Raw genomic sequence first — 20,450 nt, forward strand, 5'->3', positions numbered from 1 at the left:
ATATTTCTTCGTATCAATATTACATATTGACCATATGTAACCCAAAATTCCACAATGCCCCCTAATCAGAAATCTTTGGCTACTGACATGATTTCACAAGTGAAAAATTTCACACTTGACTTCATGTGACAAAACACAGGTGCACCATAAATATTATATAAAGTTACATTCAGATTACGCGTATAAGGTTTACAGGAAGCATAAATAAGTGTTTTCCTTCCTTACTGGAAAGAGAGATCTTACATACACTGGTACACTCCCAAAATGTTTGCAACAAGCACAGCTGGGCCAAGCCAATCCAGGTCTTCCATGTGGGTGGCAAAGACCCAAGTGCTTCAACCATCATCTGCTGCCTCCCAAGGTGCACCTTTGCCAAAGCTGCAATTGGGATTGCCGCCAAGACTCAAACCCAAGTGTTCAGACATGGGATCTCAGCACTTTAAGCATGGTCTTAACCACTTTACTAAATGCCCACCTCTAAATAAAATTTTACTTGAGAAGCAGAAAAGAGAACTCCCACCTGCTGGTCTACTCTCCAAATGTCTGTAGTAGCCCTGAGCTGGGGACTAAAGCCAGAAGCTAGGAACTCTGAATTCAGGTCTCACACATGTGTTGCAAAAATTCATCCACTTTAGCCATCACTGCTGCTTCTCAAGGTTTGCGTTAGCAGAAAACCAGAATCAGGAGCCAGAGGTACATATCAAGACAAGGCACTCCAATGTGAAACGCAGACTTCTTAACTGCTGCCTGCTGCCATAAACCAACTTGGGGTTTAGACCTGGGTGCTCTCCCCAAGATACATTTCTATGTATGTGCAACTATTCCAAAATCTGGAAAAAAAATTCTAAATCCAAATCACCCCTGGTCTCAAGCATTTCAGGGAAAATTAAGTTTGGACTTGTCAAACTAAGAATTAAGCCCTGGGCCAAGTTAATTTAATCAAGAAAATTTCTGCTTTGTGAGCTTTTCAGTCAACCAGCTTTCCGCTGATGACAACTCCCTGAGTTGACAGTGTTAAGAGCTAGCTATTGCTACAACAATGCTACATTACAAAGGGCTCTAAAGGAGTTTTGCATTTGTCCATGTCTCTGCAGAGCTCTGAAGGTTTGGCTCATCTAGGCTTGGCCAACAGCTCTGATTCAGGCTATAACATTTAGGGCAGCTCTGCTCTCACTGCCAGCCCATCTACGACCTGGGGCCTCCCCTGGCTCTGTGTTGTCCTCTTGGGGAGATATATGGACCAGTGCAATGTCTGAGGTATGTTCCTCTCATGAGAGCAAATAAAATAAGTGACGTGTTTTCTGGCATAGGCTCTGAAACTTGTGCTTCGGTCTGTTGGTCAGTCAGTCACACCATCACATGGAAAGAAAAGGGGTGGGACAAATGCTCTGCCTCCTCAGGAAGCAGAAGCCCAGAGTCACTGGACACAGGAAGCTGTGAAGACACCACACTTAGTTGACTGAACATCCTAAACAAGTGGATCTGGACCAGTCCAGGACACTAAAAGAACTTAAGATACAATTTAACGATTGAAACCAAAATAACAACTTTCAAAAATTGTAAAAGATAATATTAGAAATAAATGCTTTTCACTTAACATCAAGTGCCCATCTAGCTATGTCCTGACATGTAAATTTGCCTTATCAAACCCTGATGAAACTCTCAAGATACTATTAATGTTACACAGAAATGCAAATTGCTACAGGCAATACAGATACTGAATGAAGACCAGGATTTGAAACAAAATAACCAATGCTTCCTTAAACCATATCAGTTCTCTCTTTGATTGTTTTTTATCAAATAAAATAGAAAGAACATGTGTTGGATGTGAGATGTTACAGTCAGGACATAGAAAATTACTTAAATGGATTTGCCATATGGCCAGGCTTCATCCTGCTGAACATGCAATTTTCTGCTTAGTGGGGCTTCCGTCTATTCTCAGCTGACACTGAAACAGATTCGACCCCCAGCCCACGCCCAGCCCAGTTTCTATTGATTTTCAATGGCTCAAGGCCTTAGGAACTTGTCTGCTTCCCTATTTGTATTTAAAAAAAAAAAAAAAAAAAAGCAGTTTGAAAAGGCAATCAAAAACAAACTGGGATCAAAATCCAGAAATCTGGCTCAGAGGGAGCTTAGGCTATGTTCCTCAACCTCACGGTTTGTCTGAAAAGCAAGACCTTCAGACCCACTACACTTAGACACAAGACTCACTGATTTGAAAACATCTTGCACATTAAGAAGGTTGTGTAAAAGACAACGACTCTGGGCGTTTGAGGGAGCACACGGTGAAGGTTGGAGTGGTTTAGAAAGGCTCTTCCAGGAGCGGCAGGGTCATTATTTCCCAGGGCTGGAGAGATCATCTCCCTTCTAGCACAAGTCCAAGGGTAACCTCCCTTCTCATCGCTCTGTCTCACCGTACCTGCAGTACAAAGCAGAACCATTCCCTTGCTGAGATCCTGCTCATGCTCTGGCTTCTGAAAGCCAGTGTTAGCAGCTCTCCTCTCAGCCTGGAAAACTTGGATTCTGCCACCTTCTCTGGACGCTACCCACGCTGTGTCCCATAATCTGGCTGGTGTGCACCTGCTTCAGCATCGTTCTCTCTTTGGGCTGCTGCTGCTTTCCCTGGTGTAGTCCTGAGCACTGGAAGTGTGTCCCAGGCAGGTATGCACACCGAGCCTCTCCCTTTAGAGCTGGTAAATTTAGCTATAGCCGGGGAAACAGAGGCGCAATGTGGTACAGTTTTGTAATTGCAGAGTGTGCTTCATCATCCCATCTCAGGGGAGACGGGGGTTTTTTACAGACTAGTACAGGACCTCTCTGGATAAGAGCCGTGAGGGGCGTGGAGCTGGTCTTGCCGTGGCTCCCGCCCTGCTGAAAAACACAGAGCACTGGAGGAGGCCATAGGGGATGGGCCAGCCGGCGGGGCTGCCCACTCCGCAGTGACGTCCCCGCGGGCGGAGGAGTGACCGCTGGACTCCCACTCTCCCCGCCTCCTCCGGGTGCCCTGTGTGCCGGTCCGCGGGAGATGCCGCTGCAGTTGTGCCCGCCGTTAGCCCGGCCGCTTCACAGACATAGTACCCAACTGTCAGAGGGCGCACCAGAACCGGGCCATGCAGCTTGGGGCAGTTCTGCAAGCTGTGCTACTCGCCTTCCTGCTGGCGGGTCCTCCAGGAGCCCCCGAACGCCTGTGGAGCGGTGAGTGCTAACCCTGCAGGGAGGCTGGTGCGGCCGGGCTCCACGCTGCACTGAGGACCCGGGAGGAAGCCGCCACTGCCTCTTCTGGTTCTCCGTGGTGGGACTGGGATCCCGAGTCCCCAGTCTCAAATTTTGGATTCTGTGGAATCCTCAGGTCCGTGGAGTTAGGAAAGGGTGCGTTTCCGCGACCGCCCAGTTCCCTGCGTATACTGGAACTCGTTCGGGGTTATACTGGTGGGTGAGAGGACATGGGCTGAGTGGGGCATAGGCAATCTTGCACCCATGGCTGCCCCCTTGGGTGTACCCCCACTGAGCACGGCAGGGTTAGTCTGTGGACCCTCACGCAAAACAGGCTCACTATTTAGCTTCCGACCACTTTGTGTCTCCGTGATGCAGTGGGAAGCCTGCCTGTTCTCTTTGGATAGCGGGACTAGCTGAACCGGGCGCCTGAGACCAGAGCGCTTAGAGATCAGGAAAACCACGCAGTTAGCCCTCCTCCCCCCAAGCCGGCTTGATTCCAGGGAATGACTCTCTGCTTCCTTCCTCCTGTGTCAATGCAGCCTCGGACATGGACCCCAGAGGAGGTATAGTGCTCCAGTTTTTTGCCTTTTCCAAAGCTGTTTGCATGCCAGAGGGAGTTTGGCCATGCCCTCGCTCGCACAAAACCTCTCATGAATCCCCTTTGCGGGCTCAGACAAATGGGCAGACTGGTATCCCGACATGCGGAGCTGACTGAAAAAAGAAATCTTAAGATTGTTTCAGTACAGGCATGGGGAATCAGGCAACAAAAGGAAAGGGCTGCTTGGGCTCAGTACTCAACAGGTCTGGGGGGGGGGGGTAGAACTTCTTTCCGCTCTTGCCCTTCCTGCAAGTGAAGAGGACACTTCCTGGAAGCAGGGGAACCAGATGGGCCCTTGGGCCTGTTTCCAGCCCTGGCGGCCTCTGGCTATTGCCTGCACATTCCACTGGACACTCTTGTCCAAGAGGCATCCATGGATTCAGCAGCAGCTTGTAGCTACCCTAGCTGCAGCAGAAGGTAGCTGTACCTGGGGACTCATACGCTTCCCTCTGCTGGAGCTAAGTTAAAGGAATCCCGGAAGACTGGCTGGCCCAGCCTCCTCTCCATGCAGCATTCAGCCACAGCCTCCTTGGAACTCCTCCCAGGTCAGAATGCCCACCCCACCCCCAACCCCTTTGGAGCCCTTCTGATTTGCTGATGGGCAGGTCCAGATAGAGCAACAGCCAAGGAATGAAAGAAGGGAGCAGATGCACCGTTGCTATTCCTCATTGCTCCTTGAGAATGTTGTTACAGAAGTGGTGAAAGAAACAGAAAAGAAAAAGTTGAGTCATCTGTATGTCCTCTTCCCCAGGTAGTGCAATTCACACCCACAGCTCACATTTTGGTTCTCTCATTGGAGGGGGTGACTTCCCTTGGAAAGGTGGTTTTCACTTTGTCCATTTAGATTCAGAAGCATGGACCATGGGATAAAAACTGGCACTTGTTTCTGTATTCCCAGCACCTAGCACAGGCACAGAGCAGGTACGTCATAAATGCCAACTGAGCACAGGCATAATAATACTCATGTTTCAACTGCAGAAAGGGCTTCCATCACCCAAAGACAAGAAAGAGTGACATATGCTTGTGAACTCTTTGTTTACTGCTCCGCAGTGGGATCCCCTCTGTATGCCTGAGATGGTCTTTGGCCCTCGGAATGTCCATCAGATGAGACACACTATATGGGCTCCCTGTATGCAAGCCTGGGGTGAGCTGGAATGGGGAGCCAGGTGTATAATTCAGTGATACCAACATGACTTTATCATGAGTTTCGGCTCAAGTGTACTACTGAGAGCTGTATATTCTCAGCTGAATGGCTTAATATCTCCAAGCTTCAGTTTTCTCATTGGTAAAATGGGGCAGGATCAACAGCTGCATCCTGGGATTGTTATGAAGGTGAAAAGACAAAAAATGCATATGTAAACATAATATCCTAACCTTAGTACAGAGAACACTGTAAGTGTTCAGTAAACAGAGTGCTTGAGTTTAGGTTCACAAGAGACTGTCCTGAGCAGAAAACGTCACACATCTGATGCCCTTAGCTTCTGCCTGACCTGGAGATTGACTGAACTCTCAATCCTTCTACATAGACAAGGGGTCCCACAATAAAAAAAGCCCATGACAGATTCTGAATGCCTGTCTTGCCTGACGGAATTACTAGATACTTGCTTTAAGCCATACTGTCTCCCCAAAACTCCTTAATGGCATGAAGGTGCTATTTGTTTGCTTTGAAGTAAAATTCTAAAGCGTTATCTGTTTCTCTTTTTAAGGGCTAATAAAAAATGTCTGCTTTTTAAACAATCTGTAGTAGAATAATAAATCCTGATTTCCCTACACTCTATGCCCCTCTAGAGTTTAAATAGCTGCATCTTCATGCTGGAAGAAATATTTGCTCTGGAATCCCTGACTTGAATGCATGAGTAATCACAATTCCTGCCCAGCTATAGCTTCATTTAGACATCTACAGGTACCCCTACCCACGAATGCCTTTTGTACACAGAAACAGGTTGGTTTCTTTTCTTTTTATCCTCTTTCTCTAGGGCAGTTGGTTTGCCGGGGAGGAACACAAAAACCTTGTTATAAAGTCATTTACTTCCATGATGCTTCTCGAAGACTGAACTTTGAGGAAGCCAAAGAAGCCTGCAGGAGAAATGGGGGCCAGTTGGTCAGCATTGAGTCTGAAGATGAACAGAGACTGATAGAAAAGTTCATTGAAAACCTCTTGGCATCTGATGGTGATTTCTGGATTGGGCTCAGGAGGCGTGAAGAGAAACAAAACAATGGCACAGCCTGCCAGGATCTTTATGCTTGGACTGATGGCAGCACATCAAAATTTAGGTAAGTGTGTGGGACTCACAGCAGCTGGCTCACTTGACATCACTCAAAAAAGAAGCTGGCTGGATCCAGTGCCATATCAGGGAGGCAGAGAAGACTTGGCCAGGCAGAAGAGTTACTAATCAAAGCAGTGTGGTGGCGCTTGTAAATGCAGACCTACTTCGGGTCCATTAGATGGCCAAAGAGCTCTGTTCAGGTGGATGTGACCCAGTGGCCTCGTTTCCACAGCCCTTGAATTCAGTGGTTCTGGCAATCTGGCCTTTTGGATAGGAACCTTTTTAAATCCATAGGGCTGAGACTCCAGATAGGACTCTAGACACAGCAAACTCTATAAGTCATGGATTAACCAAGTGAAGGGACTTCAAGAAGGGCCTCACGACCCTTCTAAACCCACAACATCATAAGCTGACTCACATCCCACATTGCTATCATCCCTCCATAAAGTGCAATGACATAAACAATGTTTAAGGCATATAAAAATTGAGACAGACATTAGATTGAGGAAATGTAGTTAGTTTAACAGAGTTGGTATCTTTTTGTAATGGAGTACTTTTTTATAAGTCAATAAGACACTAAGACCCCAAAATATGACAAAAGAACTGGCATTGTTCACAAAACAGAGTATCTAACAATCACATGGGGAAAAAAGTCTAAACTTACTCTCAATCAAACAAATGAAAATTAAAACATTTTTTACCTGTTACTTCTAAGGCAGTGTGTTAGCATCTTTCTCAGGCTGCCCATTATGCTGAACATCTTCAAATTAATTTGGAGAGCAGAATTCTCTTGGGCTTCTATTCCTGGGGGAAATAAAGGAAGCTTAGTTGGGTGAATATTTCCCATCAGTGCTGCTGCCCTCAGAGCCACAACTGATATTTATTGGCTTCCCTGCTCCCTATTCAGTCCAGATCCCCTAACCTACAGTGTTTCTACAACTGACCTTACTACATGACCCACACTCTCATTTCTGAACTTTAAGGTCCTAGTCACCTCTACTTCTTAGGCTAGGGGTTGTGTACTTTTCTACTGATCTTCAACATTGACAGGTGAGTACACCAAGAGGTGCTCAAGGAGATAAGCTGGGAGGCCTTCTCCCTGCCTCCAAGGTAGAACAGCAGACCTGTCTGCTTGAGCATCCTGCTAAGATAGTGACTTCTCTTCTTGGAGGTCACCCTCTGTACACGAGGATCCCAAAGTGCCCAATCAGTACCTAGAACTCATAGTACAATAAGACGCTTGCTTATTTAAGGGTAAAGTATTCCCCTTTGAGAACCAAAACCTCTACCTGGAGCTCCACATTACAGAGGTAAGAAGCACACATTCCTTCTTTCTTCTTCTTGGCCTCCAGGATCATGTGCTCTACTCTTCAAGACATGAGACTATGAATCGTTCATTTAAGTGCAGTGCATCTTACAGATTAGTGCCCTATCTCTGAAAAGCAAAGCCTCTAAGATGGTGCTTCAGCCATTTCTATCAAGTTGTTCCTTCCTTCTGTCCACTGGCAGCTTCAGGATGACACAGTATGTGATAGGACTAGTAGAGTCCATGACAGGTTCCTATTCCCACCCACACTTTGTTAGAAAGTAGTTCCCTTTGTTTTCTGAGATGTTACTTGGGCTCCTCTTCTGGGAGATTAAATACTGTGTAGGCCTTTGCAGTGCTGCTCTCTAACCCCCTAAGGACTGTCTGCTATTTCTGTCCGAATGAATCACTGTCCCTTTCAGGGACCCAGAGAATGACAGGTTGGTCTCCGCAAATCTTGGTGCTGTGTCAGAGACTCAGCATTGGCTCTCTGCTGCTGGGAGGTTGAATGCTGGCTTTAGCAAAAGTAAGATCAGCTAAATTAGTTTAGCAGTAGTTAGCTCAATTACATCAGTGGAGCCAATCATATTGAGCCCACATATAGCTTCCTCCTTGGCTGCTAGAGATGTGGCTGCTACCAGGCTGGCCAACATAACCTAGGTGAGTCATTATATCTTCCTGATGGTTTAGTGCCTCTTCCATGGTAACTGCTTCCTCACAGGCTTTAACCTGTAATAAAAAGATCATCCTACATTATTCCCTTCCCATATGCCTTCTCCTGTTTATCCAAGACCCTCCCCCAGTGTCTGTTCCCAATTATTCAACACTCCTGAGTCCTCAATCTTTCAGTCTCTGCTTAGATTCCTCTTCATTTGCCATACTGTTTGCGTTACCCCTGAGTGCTCATATATTCTAATCTCTGATAACTTCTCTCGATTAACTAAGTTAACTTGCTTAAGTAATTTGACAGCCAAAACAATGACCATCTTCTTATCACTATCTTCAAGGCTACCTCTGAGTGGGGTGTCAGCACTGCTGCAGTGAAGCTTTTGTCCAGTTGTTTTGTATTTGCAAACTAAGTTAACCTATCCAAGATCCAGGCTCCAGCTGCCTCAACCAGCCATTAATGAGGGGTTCCCTCAAACACAGCTATAAGCCAAGGAGAGGCTCTGGTACCAAAAGTAAAACAGAAATAAGTCTTTCAGACTAGCCCTGCCAGCTGTTTGTTCTTATAATTACTTTGCTTATATTACATAGTATACTGCCCTTGCTAAGAGGTTATGACAAATTTGAGATGATTGATTCTGATGTATATATAAAAAAGCATCTTTGTTTATTCCTCTCGCTCTTCGATTGTGTTCTGAAGCAGAATTGGGTGGCTCAGCAGAGCTTGAGAAGAAAATAATGGCTTTGATGTCTTGGGACATCTGCCATCCCAAAGTTTGGACATGTCTTAGATATTAGTAGATAGGACGGGCCACCTCGATTTTCAGCCTCCAAATCCATGAGCTAAATATAATAACAGAAAACACATCAACACAATATCCTTCTCCAGCTGTCCCATTGCTGATTCCTTTTCTACAGGAATTGGTATGTGGATGAGCCTTCCTGCGGCAGTGAGGTCTGTGTGGTCATGTACCATCAACCGTCGGCACCTGCTGGTATTGGAGGTCCCTACATGTTCCAGTGGAATGACGACCGCTGCAACATGAAGAACAATTTCATTTGCAAATATTCTGATGGTAATGAATCCTCTTTCAAGTGATGTGGCTAACTTCTCAATCTTCTCATTTCATAAGCGGTTGCTGGTACCAAGAATTTGTTATGTGATCTCTGAAAAAGCTTGTTGCAAGTGCCAGCAGTGTTAAACTTGGGGAAGTCTTATAATAAATGGGTAGGCAATGACATTGCCCATCTTAGGATTAGCTAGCAAAGGAAAGATTATCAGACACTAAGAGAAAGGCTGTGAGAAAAAGAAAGTCTAGTTTATACGTGATAAAGCAACACTTCAGAGAACTCCAAGAAATAAAAAGCCCTCTCTGGGGACAACCACAGAGTCTTATTCTTTCCACATGTGAGATTTGCTGTAGGAGCTTGGAGTAAGCTGGCCATTGCTCCTGCAAGACCAACAATCATGTGAGAGTGTTTTCTGTGGCTTGAAAGAAACGCAACAACAACCAGCAGAAATACATGACCAAGTGTATCAGTTTCGCTGCCACTGGGCAAGATAGCAGGCATTTTTGCTGATCAGGTTTAAATTCCTCACACCACCCTTGTACCTGCCTTACCAATTCAAGTTTGTTGCCAGGATCTGTAAGGGTTTGGAATTGCCTGCAAGCCCATGGTCCTACTCTGCTGATGTTTTCCAGATTCTTCTACTGAAGTTGAGTTGGATTTAAAATGGAGCTGGTTCTTGATCTGTCTCTGAAATTTCTCACCTCCCTAAAAGCTAACTGTTTTGGCCCCAATTCTGCATTCTTTCCTGTAGGAATAAAGTGCCTTGTTAGTTACATCTAGTTTAGGACTAAATAACCCTGCCATTTAAAATTGTTTGAATTGGACTGTAAGTATTGGGGAAAATTTTTATTGCTGAGATGTTTTTCCTCTGATGAAGTCTTCTCTCTGATGACCTGGCTCTCCCCACCATAGAGAATTGCCTCAGACGGAGAGACTGCAAAAATCTAGACTGCTTAGCAGGTCCATTTCTTAGAGCAATGAAAGCAAAGCATTTGTTGGTAACTGGCTTTCCCAGGCATTGACAGAGTTGTAGTCAAAGCATAAGAGACAGGAAAGCCAGGGACCAAGCATGTTTTTTTCCAATACACCTACTCTCATCCTTCAGGTTCAGGATAAATATCACCTTTTCCCCCCAACAACTAACTGAAACAAATGATCCTGGATTGGATCTGAGACCATGTTGACCATGATGGTGATAATGGTTGTGACAATGACAATGGTGATGGTGATTTTCTATTAAAGACACTTGTCAGAATTTGAATAAGATTTGTGCATTATATATAATATCATTACATCAATTTTTTGTTTTTTGCCATCATACTATGCTTATGTAATAGAATGGGTCTCTTCCCTTTTCAAGATTCATTCATTCATTATTCATTTGCTAAGCACAGTAAAAGAGAGAAACAGAGAGATCCCAAAATGAATGCAACAGTTAGGCCAGGCCAAAGTTAAGAGCCTGAAACTCCATTCAGGTCTCCTTCATGTGTATCAGGAACCGCTGTACTTGAACCATCATCTAATGCCTTCCCAGCACTCTGATATGGGTTTCTAGTATTGCAAGAGCTCTGCCACAATACCATCTCCCCCTTTCTTTCAAATATAGAATGAAATATAGAGATATAGAATCAAATATAGAATAATAGGGCATTATGCACACACACAGATAGATCTGGGCAGGTATCTGGCAGTGCTTTAAAGACACAGCTTGGGATGCCTACATCCCACATCAGAGTACCTCAGTCCATGTGCTAGTCTGCTTCTGATTCCAGCTTCCTGCTAATGTGCACAGAGGGAGGCAGCAGGGATTGCCTCAACTAATTCCGTCCCTGCTGTCCAGACAGAAGACTTGACTAAGTTCTGGGCACCTGGATTTGGCTTGGCATATTAGACTTGGAGGTACTGTGGACATTTAAGGAGCGAACCAGTGAGTGGAAGACCTTTGTGTGTGTCTGTCAGTTTGTCTCTGTCTCTGCCTTTCAAATAAAAATAAAGCTGATAATCCAATAATAAAGAAAAATGTTAAGACAGAGATAATTAGAGACAAAATAAGAAAATGAAATGTAGTGAGATGGTAAGGTGAAGGATCATGAGAGGTCTTCAAACCATGATTGTAAATCATATATCTGAAATTATTTTAAAATAAGAAATTTAAAAACTTCCCCTGGAAAACCTTCCAGGATCTTTTAAAACTAGGTTGGCCATTCTCCCATGAGGATGAGATAACCTTATACACAGTGTACTTTAATTGCCTTCCTCCGATTCTGTCCACTTTACCACTTGGTTGATATGAGGTCTGGAAACACACATTTAAGCACTTGATGGGTGAGGCGAATGGTCACTTATTAGTGACCATTCACAAGATGGCACACCAGCCCATCAAGAGAGTGGGGAGTGACAGTCTCTAAAACTGGATGTGAGAACATGGCCATGTGGAATCAGTCACCTGCTGGCCACACTGAACACCTGATTACCTGTGAAGCACGTTAGAGGCATAGGCACATTCAGAGAAATCAGATACCTCACAGATGCATGCCAAAGATCAGTGCAAATGCTGCATGGGTGTTTAGGGTTCATTCCTGCACAGTGCATTGGCCTAGGGAGGGGGCAGGACAACAGTAAGAATAGATGTTGAAGTTAATACTTTACAAAATACATATTCCAATGAAAAATCGCAAAATAAATGTTATCTAATAGTCTCCTGTACTTTCAGATTATATGGTCATCCTATAAAATATCTTTTTAAAAACTATAGGACCAAGATTATTTTTTTAAAGATTTATTTTTGTTATGTTTTTATTGGAAAGCCAGATATACAGAGAGGAGAGACAGAGAGGAAGATCTTCCGTCCGATGATTCACTCCCCAAGTGACCACAACGGCTGGTGCTGCGCTGATCCAAAGCCAGGAGCCTCTTCCGGGTCTCCCACGCGGGTGCAGGGTCCCAAAGCTTTGGGCCGTCCTCGACTGCTTTCCCAGGCCACAAGCAGGGAGCTGGAAGGGAAGCGGGGCTGCCGGGATTAGAACCGGCGCCCATATGGGATCCCGGGCGTGCAAGGCGAGGACCTTAACCACTGCGCCACCACGCCGGGCCCCCAAGATTATTTTTAATCTGCTCTTTTATCTTTACTGCCTCATGAAGTTGTATCTCCTTCTACTTTAATTTTCATTTGACTTTATTTGGTTGAAATCTTAGTTCAACCACTTATTACCTATGAGATTTGTGAAAGTTGCTTACTTTCCCCATGTCTTGGTTTCTTCATGGAAAGCCAGAGTAATGAGACTAACCTCAAGAGGCTCTTCTCAGGATTGATTTTATTCATGTGAGACATTTAGAACAGTTTCTACCACACAGTAGGCACCACATAACAATTGTTGTGTTTTAATAAATTATTTTGAATCCTCCTCTAGACACATTTATGAGAAGATGATTAAGAGTTTCTGTCCTTTCTGAGTAGAACTATGACTAGGCTTGGCCTGGCCTTGCAAATACGATTTCTAAAACTGTACCCTTGAGCAGCCTGTCCCTGTGAACCTTAGGGCATGACTCACTGCCAGTGCTAGAGGTGGACATTCCCTCAGCTAAAAGCAAAAACACTTGACATAGGCTGTCTCGTATCCTGCCTTTCCTGAGAGCACCAGAATTGTGGAGTTGGTCAGTAGTCTACTTAGCTGCTCACTTACTTCTGCTATTTGGAGATGAGTTTGTTGTTCTCCCAAATACCCCCTATATGAACTAATAAAATATATGGGATTATGTTAAAGTAACCCAGGCTGGGAATGTAGTACAGGAGGAATAGAGATTATTGTTAAAACTGGAGAAATTTTACATTAAGTTTTACACTAAGTTGAAGTTATATAATAGCACATTGGGTTTCATTATGGTAGTTTTTCTATTTTGGTGTATAATTTTGAATTCTCATACTCAGATGTTTTAAAATATTTTCTAAAAGTGAAAAAAAAAAAGCATGAAAGTAAAGCCACAGAAAAGGCAGCCTTTATGTAAAAAAAAAAAAAGTCATTCTTTTGTCTTACTAACCTAATTCCTGGTATCTAGTAACAATAAACAGGGTATCAGATGGTCAAACAAGCAAATAAGTGGATTCCATGCTCTAGCTTATTACATTCAGATGGTATGAAAATTATATAGTTATTGTTTTCTTTTTTGTTTTCTTCTACTATAGAGAAGACAACAACTCCTTCTACAAGGCATAGAGGTGAGCCTATAATTTGAAATATGGGTTAATTAAGGCTGTTCCACAGATCTTGTTAATAAATTTAGAAACATGTTTCCTTTAGACCTGACATTCAATAGAAAGACCACTATTGGTAACCCAGACAGTTTGTACCAGCATATGCCACGCCTAAGCATGACAACCAGTTCATTAGTCTCTGTCCGTGATATTGTCTACTTCTCTTAAAACTGAAAAGCAACAGTTTTAAGTTCAGTTTTGAGTATTACTTGTTATTACTGTCAAAATGAAGGGAACTGTTTTTTATCTAATGAGACAAGAAATGAGCCAAGCTGATTACTCATGGTTCCAAAAACCAGCCATTGGCCCTTCTTCTCAGTACTTCAGTACTTTATGTACCTTGATGTCATCTGTTAATTGATTGCTTTGGCCTTTGACAATTAAACCTCCAGGGCAGAAAATTCCACCCTTTGCTTTGTTGTTTATAATATAAGTGGGACTGGTTGCATTTCCCTTGCTAAGTGGCATCCTGATTTGAACATGATAGGATCTTGGGAGATGCCTGCAATGCAAGGCCTTTCTGCATGTTCTCAAGTTCATGTATCTCTCTCCAGGTTCAGCAACAGAGCCAGCTATACCCATATTTCCAGAAGAAACACAGAAAGAAGATGCCAAAGAAACATTTGAAGAAAGTAAAGGTATATACACCATACATACCTGGGAGAAACAGATAACAGGAGTCACTCAATTACAAATAGTCCATGGTTACTTTCCCTACTTTGTTCTTTCCCATGACTACTTACAAATAGAATTAGATGGGACAACTGTGACTTGACAAAAGCCAAGTTAGATGATGTGATGAAATATACAGAAAGCATTATCCTAAGATTAAAGATTGAACTGGACAGAAAATGAAAAATCGACATGAAGATAGAACCACAAGGACCACTTATGGGACACAACATGGAGTGGAGTGGGGGTGAGAGAGTGGATGTAGAAAAACAGGACTAGAAGTACCCAAGACATAACATGTAACATCTGTAATGAAAATGCTTCTGTGAAACAGAGGAAATAGAAACACTTCAAGTGGAGATCTCAAAACATACACGCAAGTGCAACGATAGATCAGATGCTAATGGACCTTGAATCTCACCCCTGTCCTGAGTTTCAAGAAAGAATCTTGCTTCTGGTCACTGGGCAACTTTAAACAAAACCAGTTAGCTTCTCTATACTTGAAGTTGTAGTTTCCTTTCTAGCTGATAGCATTCCTGTGACAGTAAAATGAAGTCAGCTGTTGTAATGCCACAGTTCAAATCTGATACTAACCAGTAGAATTAGAAGTGACCCTACAGCTTACAGGCACAATCCACAACAAGAATGTCCCCACTTGAGATCAGCCACAAGTTTGGGGGCACCCACACTTCTGACCGCTTTGCTACAGATCCAGGGATGCCCACTATCCTTCCCCTCCCAGTTCTGATAATGCCCTAGAACAACTCACAGAATCCAGGAAAACATTATAGCTAAACCTACTCTTTGCACAGATATAAAGCAAGAACAACCAAAGAAAGAGACACATAAGCCTGTCTCCAAGTGGGGTGCTTCCATGTCCTGTTGGCAATGGGATCCAGTTGTGTCATCCTCCTGGTACATTGATGTGCTGATCAGCCAGAAAGCTCTACTGAGCTTTGGTGACCAGAGGCTTTATTTGCATTTCATTTCCCATGTGTGATCTGTTTGTTCAGGTGATGGAATTCAATCTCCAGAGGTCAGGCTCCTGTCACCTGGCTCCAACCTCCAATCTATGAATACATCATCACTCTTTGAGATGTGACCAGTCCTCATCTTAAGACACGGCAGAGAAGCTCCTAAGTAACAAAGCCACCCCTACTTCCCAAGCAAATTCCAAAGACATACAGCCACAAAGACCCAGAGACAAATGCTAATAAAAAATTCTTGGCTGTGTAACAGATCCCATGTGTGAAAATGCTTTGAGCAAAGTATGAATTGCTGGGCAAGGGTAACTGATATTTCTGTTGTTTGGTGTTATTATGGTGATGTATATGGTGGGTTTAGGTGTTTTGTTTGGCTTTTCATTTTAGATGGTTGCCAGGTTTGCCGTCTCATAGAAGCAGCAGCAACTAGATAGTGAGCCATCTTAGGTCAACAGCCTTTTGCTAACTGCTCGCTGTGTGTCTGTCTCCTGTTCAGAATGCGCTCTTTGGAATTCTTTGCCATTTATGCTTTTAAGCCTACTTGGAAGTATGTGTACATCACTTGGAAGTAAGAGAAAGCATCAATTCTGACAGTGCACTTTTTTCTTTCCAGAAATGGCCTTGAATCTTGCCTATGTTCTAATCCCCAGCATTCCCCTTCTCCTCCTCCTTGTGGCCACCACAGTTGTGTGTTGGGTCTGGATCTGTAGAAGGAGGCAAGTAAAACCTTTCTTGTGTAAAACTTTGCATTTTTCTGCGAGATGAGATTGAACACTGCCCTGTTTGCATCAGTAAAAGCACAGGCAGCTACAAGACAGTCACCCACTGCAGACTTGGTGAATTCTCTGATGGGTTCAGGGTAATCAAAAACACCAAGCATGTGTGCTTTGCTGTGATTAAACAGTGACTTCATCTTCCTTATCTGGTGTGTGGGGGGGGAAGATTTTTAAACTTGAAGTGCAAAACTGTGTTACTCACTTCTTACTATCCACTGGTAGACTCTTACTCTGCAAATGTTGAATGAGTGAAGAAGTAAACAGTGAGCCATATTAAAAAAATATATATATACATATCTGTTCCAAATCATTCTAGAAACACCTGAAACTGGGGCTGGCACTGTGGTGTAACAGGTTGAGCCTCTGCCTGCAGTACCAGTATCCAGAATGGGCACCAGTTTGGGTCCCAGCTGATCCACTTCCAATCCAGCTCTGTGCTAATGTGCTTGGGAAAGCAGCAGCAAACGGATGATCCATGTCCTTGGGTTCCTGCATCTACACGGGTGACCAAGTGAAGCTCCTAGATCCTGGCTTGAGACCAGCCCAGCTCTGGCCATTGCAGCCATTTGGAAAGTGAATGAGTAGATAAAAGAGCTCTCTTTTGATGAATCTGCTTTCAAATAAAACTAAATAAATCTTTTTTTTAAAAAAAAAAAGATATATTTGAAATTAAACCACTTAATTCAAAGTAAGACAGCTAAATTCCTTCTCATTAACCTTTTTTTCACCAGAATACATAGCTGTAGATTACTACCAAACGGCTGTACCATGAGGTCTAGATCATCACTAGGCTATCTTCCCCAGGTTTCCAGATCCCTTCTCAGTTACCTTTCATTCCTCACCATTGTGGCATGTGTAGATAAAAGCTAATAGTCCCATTTTACAGAATGAAAACTAACATCCAACTTAAGAATTGCCTCATTAGGATGTCCAGTGGGAATGAGCTAGTAAGATTCCAGTGTATAATCTATTCAATATTAAAATTTTTAATGATTATTTTAGGATAAAATCAGTGAATAAATACAGAGTAGGTGTTGGGAAATGTTAGCTATTGTGATCATTTCATTAGTTATTTCCTTTGAATCAAATTAAAATTGTTTGCTTTTTTTTAAAGATTTATTTTACTTTTACTGGAAAGGCAGATTCACAGGGAGAGATACAGACAGAGAGAAAGATCTTCCATCTGCTGGTCCACTCCCCAAGAGGTTGAAACAACCATAGCTGAGCTGATACAAAGCCAGGAGCCAGGAGCCTCTTCCAGGCCTCCCATACAAGTACAGGAACCCAAAGCTTTGGGCCGTCCTCGACTGCTTTCCCAGGCCATAAGCAGGGAGCTGGATGGGAAGTAGAGCAGCTGGGACATAAACCAGCACCCATATGGGATCCTGGCATGTGTAAGGCAAGAATTTAGCCACTGAGTCATTGCATCAGGACCTAAAATTCAGTATTAAATATTACAAAGAAGTTTACCAACTTTTTACTCTGCAGTTGGTTCTTTTTTAGAAGATGTATTTATGGGTCCAGCACAATAGCCTAATGGCTAAAGTCCTCGCCTTGCATGTGCCAGGATCCCATATGGGTGCCAGTTCATGTCCCGACTGCCCCACCTGCTTCCCATCCGGCTTCCTGCTTGTGGCCTGGGAAAGCATTTGAGGACAGCCCAAGGCCTTGGGACCCTGTGCCAGCATTGGAGACCCAGAAGAAGCTCCTGGCTCCAGGCTTTGGATCTTCTTAGTTCTGGCCGTTGCGATCACTTGGGAGTGAATCAGCAGACAGAAGATCTTCCTCTCTGTCTCTCCTACTCTCTGTATCTCTAACTATCCAATAATATGGATTATTTTTAAAGATGTACTATGTGAAAGATAGAGATCCAGAGAGAGAGAGAGAGAGAGAGCTCTTCCATCCACTGGCTCACTTCTCAGATAGCTGCAAGCAGCCAAGGCTGAAGCCAAGAGCTTCTTCTGGGTCTGCCATGTGGTGCAGGGGCCCATTCACTTGGGCCATCTTCTACTGACTTCTATGGCACATGAGCAGCAAGCTGAAGTGAAAATGGACCAGCGAGGACTTAAAGTGGTGCCCACATGGGGCTTTATTTACTATGCCACCATACTGGTCCCTGCTGTTGGTTCTTGATTTCCCCTCATTACTCTATTTAGCTCCTTATCATGATTTGGAGTTGTGATTCTAATGCAGAAATCGGTTCCTAGGATTTTGAATATGCCTGTGTGTGTGTGTGCGCGCGCGCGCGCGCGTGTGTGTGTGTGTGTGTGTGCGTGGGTGTGTGTGTGTGGGTGTGTGTGTGTGCGCGCGTGTGGGTGTGTGTGTGTGCGCGCGTGTGGGTGTGTGTGTGAGCGCGCATGCTCGCACGCGCCACAGATTGCTGTTGCAGTCTGGTGGAGCCTCTAGACTTCTGCCCAGAACAATATTTTTAAATGTATAAAATAAAACACATTTGGTTGCAAAGGACCCAGTAATTCTGTTATAGTTGGGCACAATATTTCCAAAAAGGAGAATGCAGTAAAGTTATTCTTTATTAATGCCTTTTCATTTAGTGGTGGTATAATTAATTTTGAAATATAGATGGACATTCAGTATTTTAAGACAGCTATAGCTGTGATGTGAAATGAAAGCATGTATGTTTTCTATTGGTGACCAAGTCAAGGTATTATTCATTCTACTCTGGTTTGTTACCTTTGTTCATAATGGAACTATGTGATAAATCTCATTTAGAGATTAGATTTCAAAATATGACTGTTTGTACATCCGGATTTTGTTTGTTTGTTTGCTTGCTTGTTTGTTTGTTTGTTTGAATGGCAAGGAGACCATTCATTCACAGTAACCCCAGCTAGGTCAGGCCAAAGCCAAAATCTTAGAACTCAGTCAGGGACCCAAGCACTTCAGCTGTCCCTGCTGCCCCTGGATGTGAAATGGATGAACAAGTTGGCATTTGATCCCAGGCACCCTAATATGGGATGTATGCATCCCAAGGTTACTGTTTAACTGCTGCACCCTGTATGTCAAGCTCTGTCCTTGCAACTTTGGTGAACTTGCAGATTTCAGATACACAGTGGCTTTGAGCATAACACTTCTCTGTTCCCTTCCCACCCCCAAAGCCCTGGCCTGTATGCTGTGTAGGTGAGAAGTGGAGCTCAGGGACTGCACAGGATATGTGCAGTTGGATGGTCTCAAGTTCTCAAGCATGCTTTTCTTTCCTGCCAGAAAACGGGAGCAGCCAGACCCTGGCACCAAGGAACAACGCACCATATGGCCCGCCCCTCACCAGCAGAACAGCCCAGACCTAGAGGTCTACAACGTCATCAGAAAACAAAGTGAAGCCGACTTAGCTGAGACTCGGCCAGATCTGAAGAACATTTCATTCCGGGTGCATTCCGGAGAAGCCACTCCGGATGATGTGTCGTGTGACTATGACAACATGGCCGTGAATCCATCAGAAAGTGGATTCCTGACTCTGGAGAGTATGGAAAGTGGATTTGTGACCAATGACATTTATGAATGCTCCCTGGACAGAATGGGGAGGAGCAAGGAATCTGGATGGGTGGAAAATGACATATATGGATATTAGGGATGCATGAGAAAGAAAAAAACTTAAACAAGAATGAAAAAGAAATAAGAAGAAAAATTCTTCTATTTTCTATAAGGAAAAGATTCAAAACGTCTATGAAGATGTTCAGATCCGCATGTCATCCTCATTAGCCCAAGTCTGGGATGCACCTGTCATCCCAACCTCTCACCTCATTCAGTGTTGTGAGGACGCACCTGCCCTGAGAGTGGCACTTCGTTGAGTGTCATGGATCATCAGCTGACCATTCATATCGGATTTTCAAGGATCTGTGCCTTAACCGGCAGGGAAAGTGTAGCACTGAGGAGCTTAGAAACTCTAAGAGCCTTGTTCCTTTTTCTGCTCTGCAGCACATTTCATCCCAATGAGACAGAAACTACAGCATCTTTTCCACAACCACATATGGTCACTCCAGGCTGACCTGCACATCAATGAGTGTCATAGCTAGTTTTTTTTTTCTCAAAGAATAAACATTTAAAAGCAAAAAAAAAAAAAAAAGCAGGAAGCAGAATGTTGCTGAATCTGTCTCTAGCCCTTCCTCTGCGTGTGGCCCTCTGACATCCAAACTTGGAAATACTTGGGTAACTCAAAATGAACTATTCAAGCCTTCTTTGCACTCCCAGCTGTGATACTACACGTTGCTCTGTGCTTTGCCACATCATCAACAATATTCTTAGTAATCACAGTAATCCTATCTTTTGTTTGAGGGAGCTGACATTTGATTTCAACCCCAGAGAAAAGTTTCCTGGCCTTGCACCAACCATATCCCTGTACAGGTCTGAAAGCCATGACTTAGATCATCAGTAACCTCACGCTCTCCTCTTAGCATTTTAATTTTGCTCACACATCTTATTCTTCACTAACTTAGCAACTCAACCTCACATATACAGCCTCACATATGTAGTCTGAGTTAACTGTTCCGGGTCAGTGCAATACCGGATATAATAGAACGTATTCTGTGCCCAATTCTCTGCCCTTCTAGGGGGCAGACAACAGGGTGAGTCACATTTCTGCTAGCTCAGAGTGTGTTCTATGGTGTTAAAACATTTCCAGCAAAAAACAG

The 20,450-nt window shown here is 43.8% G+C and overlaps 1 protein-coding gene across 1 annotated transcript; it reads left to right on the forward strand.

Moving 5' to 3' along the window:
- The first annotated feature begins 3,110 nt into the window (after positions 1-3,110).
- On the forward strand, positions 3,111-19,829 carry LAYN (layilin). Its single transcript, XM_040977251.1, has 8 exons — positions 3,111-3,195; positions 3,756-3,779; positions 5,791-6,088; positions 8,972-9,129; positions 13,308-13,340; positions 13,931-14,014; positions 15,645-15,747; positions 19,027-19,829. Exons 1-8 carry the CDS (start codon positions 3,111-3,113, stop codon positions 19,388-19,390), a joined length of 1,149 nt encoding a protein of 382 aa, XP_040833185.1. The 3' UTR covers positions 19,391-19,829.
- Positions 19,830-20,450: the final 621 nt, after the last annotated feature.

The sequence above is a fragment of the Ochotona curzoniae genome, unplaced genomic scaffold (genome assembly GCF_017591425.1).
Source record: "Ochotona curzoniae isolate NIBS_2020 unplaced genomic scaffold, NIBS_Ocur_1.0 contig_2723, whole genome shotgun sequence".
In the NCBI taxonomy this organism is placed as follows: domain Eukaryota; kingdom Metazoa; phylum Chordata; class Mammalia; order Lagomorpha; family Ochotonidae; genus Ochotona; species Ochotona curzoniae.